Source organism: Marmota flaviventris, chromosome 18 (genome assembly GCF_047511675.1).
Source record: "Marmota flaviventris isolate mMarFla1 chromosome 18, mMarFla1.hap1, whole genome shotgun sequence".
Classification (NCBI taxonomy): Eukaryota; Metazoa; Chordata; class Mammalia; order Rodentia; family Sciuridae; genus Marmota; species Marmota flaviventris.
The window spans coordinates 45,076,078-45,088,193 of NC_092515.1; the positions used below are offsets into that span (position 1 = coordinate 45,076,078).

A 12,116-nucleotide genomic window follows, 5' to 3' on the forward strand; every position below is an offset into this window, starting at 1 on the left:
ATCTTCATGCCCTTTAGTCTCAAATGTGAGAATGTAATGCAGACAAAATGAGATGAAGAGAGAATAATAAGAGTTTCAAATCAAGCCACAGGGCTGAATTCCAAATCCCACCCCCATCTGCTGCCACTTACCCCGGCAGCTCCAGATGAGACACGTGGGGTTTTAATTACTTGGTAAGGCTTGGAGAATCTACTGTGAGGCACTGGGAGAGAAGTTTTTTAACTCTCCCCAACTACAAAAATGAAACTTGTTCTTTGTGAATCAACAGCAACACAGAAGCCTGGAGCGTGGGGAGAGAGCAGGTCCCACGCATCTCCCCACCCTCCACGTCAGCCTCCACACTCAAGAAAGAACTCAAGGAGGATGAGTAGTAGGACACATGCCAGAGGACAAAGGACAGAAAGTCACAGGAGGTGTGAAGTCAGCCTGCATTTTACCAACTCAAGTTCTCTTACCATAGCAGCAATTTCTGCTCCGGTTTTGTGGTTTAAAGCAGCCAGTACAATTGAGGCAATAAAGAAAAAGAAAGTGCTGAGTCCAGTGTTGACCAAATCCTAAACAAAAAAATAAAAATAATTTGAAAAGAACAATTTGAAAATCAACTGAAGAACTTCCAAAATAGGATGCACAACATGCAACCTCCAATGGCCCCGAATCTCAGCCTTGAAGACACAGAGATACTGGTCACACAAAGGAAGATAAAAATAATAGTTCACGGTTAATGGTTGCTTGGCAAACCTGCACAACAAAATCCACCACATCACCAATTCTTGACTTAAACAACAGCCATTATTTACTGTTTAGCGTCCTGGTATCTTTTTAATTTTTTGCAGTGCTGGGGTTAGAAATCAGAGCCTCACAATTGCTAGACAAGAGCCCCACCACTGAGCTATACCCTCAGCCCTCCAATGTCATCTTTTGTTGTTGTTGTTGTTGTTGTTTAATATTTTCTTAGATGGTGCTGGACCTTTATTTTATTCATTTGTTTATATGTGGTGCTGAGAATCGAACCCAGTGCCTCACATATGCTGGGCAAGAGCTCTACCACTGAGCCACAACCCCAGCCTCTCTAGTGTCATCTTTTTAGAAAGATGCTCACACAATGGTCTTAGTGTGGACAAAGCATCCTAAGGGTCCAAATGTACTGAGACTGATGCAGTCCCCAGCATTCCTTGCCTCCATGTGTAAGGTTTAAAGCACACTATTTTCAGACATTGCGAACACATGTTCTTACCTAGATTTTCAAACCTCTATGTCACCAAAGTCACTGCAGAATTTTCTCCTAAACCTCTTGCAAAGCAAATGAAGTTACTTACCTAGTGTTTCACAGACTTAACTTCTGTCTTATTTATGAAAAGACTACAACACACTGATTAAGAGCCATAGCCAGCAGCCAGGCTCAGTGGTGCATGCCTGTAATCCCAGCAGCTTGGGAGGCTAAGGCAGGAGGATGGTGAGTTCAAAGGCAGCTTTAGCAAAAAGCGAGGTGCTAAGCAACTCAGAGACCCTGTCTCTAAATAAAATACAAAATACATCTGGGGGTGTGGCTCAGTGGTTGAGTGCCCCTGAGTTCAATCCCTGGTACCAAAAAAAAAAAAAAAAGAGTCATAGCCAGCCTAGGGTCTAACTAATACTATGACTTCAGATGAACTGCTGTGTTCCTATGTATTTTATGTGGACTAGCAGCCCCTTCTCCCCAGAGCTGTTCTGGAAGACAAGCAGAACTATGTAGGTGACAAGCCAAACACAACACCTGGCCCACAGCTGGATCCTCTACACTGGTACTTCTGTTATTGCTTTGGCACTAGACCCCAATAGCCTGGGTCATACTATATGGCCTCTGTGAACTATAAAAGGGATGAAAATTCAGGAAAAAGACCAAACTGCTTAAGTGCTGGTTGACTATACCATCAACACCTGGTGGTTCATCCGGTCTGGCCTGAACTCAAGATTGACTTGCTCTTTTTAAAGATGCAAAGAGACAAGTTTCAATTTAATAGTACTGAGTCTGGGTAGTAGAAACCACCTGGATTTCCGCCACACTTCTTCATGGGCTAGGGCAAAACTGCAATGTAGGGACTGTGAGGCTCTCTTCAAAAACACCTGCCAGCAGGACAGGGTTCAGATGTGATCTGTGAAGCCAGGGAAATTTCTCACAAATTCAAGCCAGAAAGTATCTAGATATACTTGGCTCTGGGATAAGATACTGTTGGGGTCAAAAATATAAAACATATTTCCCAAAGCAAAGATTATTCAGAAGGAAACATATTTTATGATATAATGTTGGAAGTCAAGCATCAAGCAAAATTGTGACTATGTAAAAATACAGATGTGATAAAAAGGGCTAGGAAATTAAAAAAAATTTTTAGTTGTGATGAACACAATACCTTTATTTAATTTATTTATTTTGATGTGATGCTGAGGATCGAACCTAGGCCTCATACTTACAAGGCAAGGGTTCTGCCACTGAGCCACAATCCCAGCCCAGGCTTAGGAAATTTAAGGGGAAAATTTTAAAAATTGTAGGAGTACCAGTGATTTTAAACTTGTTTTAGCAACGACAATCAACATTAAATAAAGACTGAAAAGATAAATATGGTCAGAGAATATAGTGAAAAAATTTAAAAAGATGTTTTACAAAGACAAGATAATATCCTACTATGATCCCCCACCAGGTTATTCAGCCAATAAGATGAAACAAGGGGGAAAACACAAGCAACTGCTAACATGAGCACATCGACCTTCAAATTCCACTGAACTAACCCATTTTTGAGGCTGAAGCCCTCGCCTCAAAAATGAACCTGCATATTACTGTGCTTCTAGAGCTGTGCTGTCTCAAACACATGTGGCTACTGGACATTAAACCCACTGAGCTACATAAAATAAGAAGTTCCATATTTCAATCACATTAGCCCACTGCAAGTACTCAGTAGCCACCTGCAGCTCATGGCTGCACACAGAGCAGTACAGATCAGAAAACATTTCCACTGTTGGAGAAGCTTGTTGGCCAGAGTTGCCCCAGAGCCAATAACCAGGTCACACACAAGACAGGGACAGAGGAACAAGTAAAGCCTCACCACCAGGACGCTTGCAGCTAACTCCAGACTGTAAAACGCTTCACAGGATAGACAAATGACCCAGTGTTTCTAACAAATCAATAAAATAAAAGGAATGAATGGAAGGGGGTTATTTGTGTGAATCTCGTGTAGACTGTGACCTGAATAAGACAAATGTAAAAAGATATTTTGAGACCAAGGGGAAATTAGAGTATGAACTGAATATTAAATAATATTAAAGAATTGCTAATTTTATTGATATAACAATCATATAACGCTATCTTTTAAAAAGAAAGATAGTGAAGAAATAAAGGATTTTGCTAACTAATGAAAAAAATCATTTTAAAAGTTTGTATTTCTATTTAACACTATAAACCAAAATAAATCAAAGAAAATAAAAATTATATGAATAAAGCAAAACCACAAAGTCCCATGTGTATGTTTAAAAAACCTTCACAAAAAATACTTTTTAAGCTTTACACCAAATATAAGACATCCAATAAAATCTTGATAAATAGTAAACCTTTTGATATTTGATAAAATGACCAATATTCTTAAGAAAATGTAACAAAATAAGGAAAGGCCATGAATAAGCAAATTTTTTTTTCCTTTGATACTGGGGATTGAACTCAGAGGCACTCAACCACTGAGCCACATCCCATGCCCTATTTTGTATTTTATTTAGAGACAGGGTCTCACTGAGTTGCTCAGAGCCTTACTGTTGCAGAGGCTGTCTTTGAACTTGCGATCCTCCTGCCTCAGCTTCCCGAGCCACTAGGATTACAGGCATGTACCACCATGCCTGGCTATAAATAAGCAATTTTTTAAAAGTATAAATGGGGTTGGGGTTGTAACTCAGTGATAGAGTGCTTGCATTGCACGTGTGAGGCCCTGGGTTTAATCCTCAGCACCATATAAAAATAAATATATTTTAAAAAATACAATGGAACTTTAAAAATGAATAAAATTTTTTAAAGTATAAATGGCCAATAAGGAAGAAAAATGTTCAAATTTATTTGTAAGCAAAGAAGTGAAAATTAACTTGGCAATTGCAAGCTTCTTTTCTGGAAAAGACTACAACTCTGTATATGTATGTATGTATGTATGTGAGAGAGACAGAAAGATAGACACTGACACACAGACCAGCCAGCAGGGCTCACATGACATAACTTTCAGGAAAACTATTTGCTAATAGGCATACAAGATTTTGAACAGGTTCATATTGTCTATGTATAAATTCCACACTTGGAAATTCACCTTAAGTACTAATAGAAAGTGCTAATATACCAAAGGTCTAAGTATAAGGAGGTCCTTCATGACATTATTTAAAGAAGTAAAAAACCGAAAGCAGGAGCTGGGGCTGTGTCTCAGCAGAAGCGCACTTGCCCATGTTTGAGACACTGGGTTCGATTCTCAGCACTGCATAAATATAAATAAAGAAAGGTCTATCAACAACTAAAAAACTATTTAAAAAAAACAAAAGCAAACAAAATGCTCAAGAATAGGGCATTTTACTAAATAAAATGGAATTTCCATAATAACACCATGCAGTCATTAAAAATAATGATGTAGCTTGTTATAGTTTGGATACGAGATATCCTCCCAAAGCTCTCTATTTATGAGGAAGTAAAATGATTAGATTAAGAGAGCAGTGACCTCTGATTAGGTCAGTGATTAGAACAGTGATTAATCCAGTGGATTAATCTATTTGATGAATTAATAATTTGAAAGAAGTAACTGGGTGGTAACTATAGGCAGGTGGGACATGGTTTGTGCCCTGTAAGTATTCATCTTCCCTGAAGCCCCTTCTCTCTCTCTCTCTCTCTCTCTCCTCCCTGACTTTGCCATGAGCTAAGCAGCTTTACTCCACTGAGCCCTTTAGATTAATGGTATCACATACACTGACAAAATGGAATTAGGGGCATAAAGTCTAAAGGAGAATGGCATAGTTCATCAATAACACTTGAGAAAAGATATTCTCATACTGGCAGCAGCCCTATTGGTTTGAGAGCTTACTACATGCCTTTATTCCCATTTTCTTCATTTTATATTTAAAACAATCCTGCAAGGAAAATATTATCTCCATTTAACCAATAGTTGAGACTTCACTAATAGAAGGCTCATGTGATGTACCCAGGTTCATGCACAGCCCTTAAGAACAACCCTGGACTTGATCTGACCAGGTCTATTGGCTTAAAACCTCTGATCTTAACCTTCCCAGAAGCTACTTCTTTGTCAAACAGGTCTTTCTATAGGGTGTTGTATGCTCTATAGCCCAGCCTGCCCTCAGAAAGCACCTACTGAGAGGACCTTGGAAACAACAGGCAACTGGGATACCAGCAAACAGAATGAACACCTTGACCTTGTCCCCCGAGTATGCATTAGTTGGGAAAGTTTGCAAGGCTCACTTAAGCTATCTGTCTATACACTATTGGTTGAGGTCACACCTCAAGCATTTTTTAAAAATATTTTTTAGATATTAATGAAACTTTATTTTATTCATTTATTTATATGTGGTGCTGAGTATCAAACCCAGTGCCTCATACATGTTAGGCAAGCGCTCTACCACTGAGTCACAACCCCAGCCCCCTAAGCATTTTCTTACATATAACACAAACTTCATCTAAAAAACAGTTGAAATGTTTAAACTTCTCACAAAAACTTACAAAGTGCTTCCAGTTATCTTTTGGTTTTAGAACAAAGTTAAATTTAAAATACCATCACATTTTCCTTAGCTTTCAGTGTTAAGACAAAACTTGTAGAGTTTTCAACTGACATTAACTTTTCCAAATCAGTAACTCTCCTTTCATTTTACTCCCCAAAACAGTTTGTGGGAGCATTCTGTCAGGAAGATCTTCCTACCTGTACACCCAGGGACACTATGCTAGCAGCCCTGCCAGGCAGAGCGACAGCTCAGGCTTCCTCCCACAGTGTTGCCCCCCACTCTGCATGGAGCACCAGCCAAAGAAAGAAAGAGGTGCTCTGCAGTGCTCTCCTCATACCCCCAGCAGCTGTGAGTCCACAGGCTTCTCTCACAAGCACAGAAGTGTGAGGTGGCTGGTTGTACTTCTGAGTTTCTCCCTCACTGATTCCCCCTGAACTCTTGCACATGCTTGTTTACAAAGAAATATTAAGAAAACCAAATTATATTAAAATTCCTTCTTGTTCAAGAACAAATAAGGACAACTAACACAGTTTAGAAGAGATAGCCTGGGACTGGCCAGCCCTCGGCTTCCCATGCCATCTGACAGGGCTGTCCAAACAGGGCTGAGAATTCAAAGTATGGAGACGAGTGGACATGTATCCACTCAAGACTTTCTGATCAAATCACCCAAACCTTCAGTCCTCCTAGTTACTTTGAGTTTAATAATATTCCTAGGCTTTACACAATATTGACATTTTCAATTCTTCCAGAATCAATATTTTTATAAATGGCTTTTGTGTGTAGTCTGAAAAATATGCAAATGTATTAATTCCATTTCTTTCCCATATTCTGCAAATACCAGTATAACTAGTCTTCTAAGGTGATCATAAAATAGAAATGACATCTTTAAAAGGACCAACATAATTTTGTTATGTTTCTACCATTAGTTAAGATTCAATTTATTTATTTTTTCACTCAATGCAGTAAAGAAACATAAAATTTCACAGCTGAGTTATAAAGGAATGTTAAAAATCAAAATAAACTAGAACCAAACATGTCATGGAGAGATTCCAACTTTCCCTTGGAGCCAAGCAGCATTTGATCCTTTCACAGAAAGAATGGTAACTTCTACTCACTGTCAGGTTCCAGTTGATCTGGGGGATCCTCATGTGAAGGTTGAGACTGAACAGAATCAGCAAGACTCCAGTCACCACAAATGCACTACAGCTTACAAACTCAAAAAAGTAGAGGCCTTCACATGGGGAGCACTCCATGATGGTCTCGATACAGATGAATGCAATCAGGGCCAAAATCTAGGAAGAAAATTGGAAACATACATGCATGTATATATTTAGTACACATCTGTGAATATACATGCCCATCATATTTATGTTCAGCTGCAGAGATTTCCTCTGGGGACAGCAGTTTAACTGTCAGAAATATGAACTACTTCAGTTTCTACTTAGGTAGAAACAGGTAGAGGGGCCTGAATGAAAGGTTGGAATTCCTAATGTAAACAGCGAAGGCTCTACCACTACACCAAAACCAGTCCAGGGAGGAATGGCACCCCTGTGTGAGTCACTGGCCCTGGGGAGGAAGGAGGAAGTAGAAAAGAACACCTCTGTGACGTTTTAGTTCATCCTTTGCCATCATAATTTCAAGTTGCTTGTTTCCAATTTATGGTCTCTACCACAGTTATGCTAGACACTGAGAGGATGGAATCTTGTGCTATCTGCAACTACCTTGGTGATTCATGTTGGGGTCACATAGGCTAACTAATGATTGGTACAATCTCCTCTTTCCTCAATTAGAAGCCCCTGAAAGAAGAGGCCCCTAATTAACCCATATGTTTGTGAAAGTGTTATCACTGGACTATATCACAAGAAGATAGAGTGGCAGCTTATTAAAAATTTAAAAATCTGCCATTAACAGAAATAATTTCTTTCTGAAGAACCAAAGTAACATTATAAGCAGTATGTCTCGTGAATATAAAAATCATAAAGTCAAACAGATAAAAATGGAAATTACCAAGTGAATTTTTAAAGGTAGAGTTCAGGAGAAGAGGTGGCCCAGGGTTAAGCTGTTGGTCCTAAGATCAAGGGAGGTCAAGTAGTCTTGAGCAATGAACAGCAGTTCAGCCTTGGGCTCCTGGCCTCACCTCTGTTCCCCAGTGTCTCACAGCCCACCCCATGTCAAGCCCACACTACCATGTCCAGGCCAATCCCCACCCTGCAGCTCAAGGCAGAAAAAGCAGGAAGGCAGATGCAGGCAGCCCTGACATCCTCCAGAGACATGTCCTCCAGGGCCAGCTTCCCAGCATCCCAGGAGCCTTGTGAGCAATGGGGAAGCTCTGCCTCCCTTCCTTGTCCTGTGGAGTCAGAATCTGCTTCCTGACAAGATCCCCAGATTAACTGTGAAAAGCAGCCAAGACACAGGCTGTTCTGGGGCTCTTCCCTGCCTACTCAAGTCCTACTCACACATACCAATGCTCCATTCTCAGTGCCACCTCCTCCTCATGCTGTCCCTGAATTTCTCCCTGCCACATGTCATTTTATTCTACCCTGTCCCAAGAAAGCATTTTACTCCTACCCCATGCATCTCTCTGCACCCTGAGTGTTCGGTGTGCAGGCCACCTCTGTCCCTTCCTAAGGCACCAAGCGCAGTAACTTGCAGAGTTGGCAAATGTGGGCACAATGACTTGCAAAGCCCCACACTTTCCTGTCAGGGTCTCTGTGTAAAAGGAAAGCTGTTTCTGCTATTACCATCAGGGACACTTCCATGCTAATCTTATGTGGTCTTCTTACTTTCTAGTCCAAGTTAACATATTAAAGATGCAGATCTTGTTGATCAAAGGATACAAGATTTCAGTTTGCAAGGAATAGTTTAAGAGATCTATTGTGCAATATAAGGGCTACAGTTTTTATACCAATGGATTTATTTTGAAAATTATTGAGAGAGTAGAGCTTAAGTCTCACTGGAAAAAAAAATAAGTGAGGTGATGCTCATGTTCATTAGCTTGGCTGGACCATTCTACAATGTATACGCATTTCACATCATATTGTACACAATTAATATGTACAATGTTTAGTCATCCATTAGAAAATGAAAGACAAGACAGGGATCTCTAAATACACGCTTTGTACTTTTCCTAATGACTCTCTTTATAATTCTCCACAGGACCACAGCCTTTAATTCTCCATCTGAATTACATGCTTAACTTGCAATCAATACACAAAAGAAACAGTTCATATAAGGCAAACTCCTAAACATCCTTTTTTTGTTTCCACCCCTGTAATCGGATCTACTAATCTTGGGCAAGAAATAACACACTGTACTGATGAGTTACAAATGTTTCTGGTATGTTAACTTCAACCATATTTGTGTGGAAAGGTAACACCTAAATTCTTAAATATTAAAAAAAAATGGCTTCAAGAAAATGCAAATCCAATAGGCTATTCGTTGTAACAGTGAACATAACAAAATATCTCTGCTCAACAGCTCATAATTTAAATGTTTTAATTAAATAAAAAATAAAGTAAGTTAGACAATGATAAGAACAAAGGAGAAAAAGCAGGGAAGGCAAGTGAAGTGTAACTGGGGCCAGGGTGTGAAAACTGTGGACTGTGGACCCTAGAAGGCCCAGCTGAGAAGGGTCTGAGAAAGAACTACAGGAAGGCAGTAAGGTCCTGGCTTGCAGGAGGGAAGATCAGATACATAGAGCCCAGAGACATGCGCAGACCTGGATGTGATAGCCTACTGTGCTAGAGAGAGGCACAATCTGATTTGGATCTTAAAAGGGCCACCAGCTCCACAGACCAGAGGCAGGAGGCTAGGGCAGAGGCTAGAGAAGAGCTGGAAGGCCTCTGCAACACCCTGGAGAGAAGATGGTGGCATGGATCAGGGTGGTATCTGAAGGTGATCAGCCCAGATGGTGAGAAGTGTTGAATTCTGGGTGTATGTTGAAGGCAGAGCCACAGGATCTGTGCTGACACACGATGGGATGTGAGAGGAAGAGGCAGGCAAGCACATTTCTAAGGTTCTTACTTGAGCAACTAGAAGAATGGCATTGCTGCACAGGGATAGGGAAGCCTGCAGGGGAGCAGGTTTGGGGAGGAGTTCAGTTTGGGACATGCTAACACTGTAACAGCTATCAGGCTTCAAGTGGAGCTAATTGTTAGATATGTGAACCTTGAGTTCTGGGGAAAGATTGGAATGGAGATGCAATTGGGAATTGGGGGACAGGATGGAACGACCACCCAGAGTGTGAGTACAGACAGAAAAGAGGGCTAAATGCTAAGCAAGTGATACTCCAACATGTTCATGACAGAAATAGCCACACAGCCTAAATTTCAATTTGAGTTTGCCAGCTACCAACTGGGTGTGGCAGCCAGTCCCTCCAAGATGGCCCCAACAAGGAGTCTTCCTAGTAGTCTCATCTCTGTGACACAATGAAGAAGGCTGACCCTCTTGCAGAAAGAACTTCACAGGTTAGGCCAGAAAACTCAAGTGTGATTTCTTCCTTCCTCTCTGTCTCTCTAGGATCACTTATTCTGGGGAAAATGAGCTAATATGGTCATGAAGATACTCAGGTAGCCTTATGGAAAAATCTAAGTGCCAAAGAACTAACAGCCAACAGCTATGTGAATGAGGGGTCTTAGAAGCAGGTCCTCCTGTCCCAAGTGGGCGGGCCTTAGGTGATACCATCCCAGACAACAGCCAGACTGCAATCACATGAGAACCAGAGCAAAGCCACTCTGGGATTCCTGACCCGCCGAAACTGAAGGATAATAAAGTTCTGTGGTTTTAAGCCACTAAGTTTTGAGGTAATTAGTTAACAGTAATAGATAATATATTAGGGAGGGAACCTCAATAATATTGTAATCACTAATATCAATAAAAAGTAACTACCAGTACTGGTTACCTACCATTTCTCACTCTTTACCATTTAGTCCCTGACACAAACCTATGAGGTAACATTAGTGCCATTTTATAGACAAGGAAACAGAGGTCCTATGAGATAGATAGCAAGAAGGAATGCCAGTATTTCACAGCCAAGATTTGATCCTCATCCTCTCTAGTTTTTATTGCCTTACTATGCTATTCTTCTTATCAATTCCTCATCCCCAATAGCTGTCTTCTTTGCATATCTCAAATGGTCATTATGTTCAAAATCAAAATATACAAACGAGAACTCAAACAGTAACATGCTGTATATAAAATAAGGAAATAAATGGTGTATTAAGAATTGTAATGCAAAAATAAATAAATAAATAAATAATTTTTAAAAATAAGGAAATAAAATTATAACCTATACATATAGTTTTTAAATCAGAAAACATGTATTATACATCTTGTTTTCTAGCTTTTTTCTTTTACATAGTATCTGCAGGCATTTCTATATAAAAAGAAACATACATGTTATTTTTTTTACTACATAGGATATATAAATACACAATCTATAATTTCATCAATACTCTGTTGATAGGTGTTTAGGTGGTTTCTAATACTCAGCCATTACCACCAGTAGAGTCTTTTTTGGAGGGGAGAAGGTACCAGGGATTGAACTCAGGGGCACTTGACCACTAAGCCACATTCCCAGCCCTATTTTGTATTATTTAGAGACAAGGTCTCACTCACTTGTTTAGTGCCTCGCTTTTGCTGAGGCTGGCTTTGAATTCATGATCCTCCTGGCTCAGTCTCCTAAGCTGCTGGGATTACAGGTGTGCACAACCACACTAGGCCTAGTATATATATATTTTTTGCCTGATATTTAGCACAGCAAAATATCAAAACATCTTCCAGCACTGTGAAATCTAATAATCACTGGTGAATTAAGCCCACCTATTGCCTGATAATGACTCAGACCAAGTCAGATTGGAAGCCAATAACTTGTAGCAACAGAGGAATCAAAAGTAACCTAACTTCTAAAAACTTTGCAGTGGACAAATATCAAGTATAAAAATATGTATAAAGATGTTAATGAGATATAAACATGGGAAAGCTAAGGTATTGCTAATCAGAGAGCCTTTTCTGTGTAGTTCTTACCAGCTGATCTAGAGTATTTTCGTAGCTGATAAGTAAATTGGCATTATAAGATTGTCAAATTTACCTAACTGTGGCTAATTAAGGTTGGCAACATCAAAAAGGAAGATAGGAGGACAAGGGGAGCGCTGTCTTACAACACTTTGTAAATGCTCATAAAGTCCAAAGTTAAACTGCTAAGTCCTTTCTGGAGGCTGTGACGTGAACAGGACTGTTCACCAACACATCCGAGTCTCCTCTACCCAGGCACATGGGGGTGCTGCAGAATTTTCCAGAGGCAGATTTTCTCTTGAAGATGAAGCTGATGCTTCAAAGCCCCTCCCTTGTGTCAGCTCCAGAAATGTGTTCACAGGTTTCTGTTTTTGTAAAACCTA

At 40.0% G+C, this 12,116-nt stretch overlaps 1 protein-coding gene across 2 annotated transcripts in view; it reads right to left on the bottom strand.

The window, feature by feature from the left end:
* The window catches only part of Cmtm4 (CKLF like MARVEL transmembrane domain containing 4), a 58,956-nt gene that overhangs the window by 6,965 nt on the left and 39,875 nt on the right, over positions 1-12,116 (bottom strand). For both annotated transcript variants that reach the window (XM_071604654.1, XM_027938992.2), the window contains exons 2-3: positions 6,837-7,013; positions 456-554 (exon numbers count right to left, since the gene is read on the bottom strand). In XM_071604654.1, the coding sequence (XP_071460755.1) occupies positions 456-554; positions 6,837-7,013 (276 nt within the window). The remainder of the gene's footprint in view (positions 1-455; positions 555-6,836; positions 7,014-12,116) is intronic.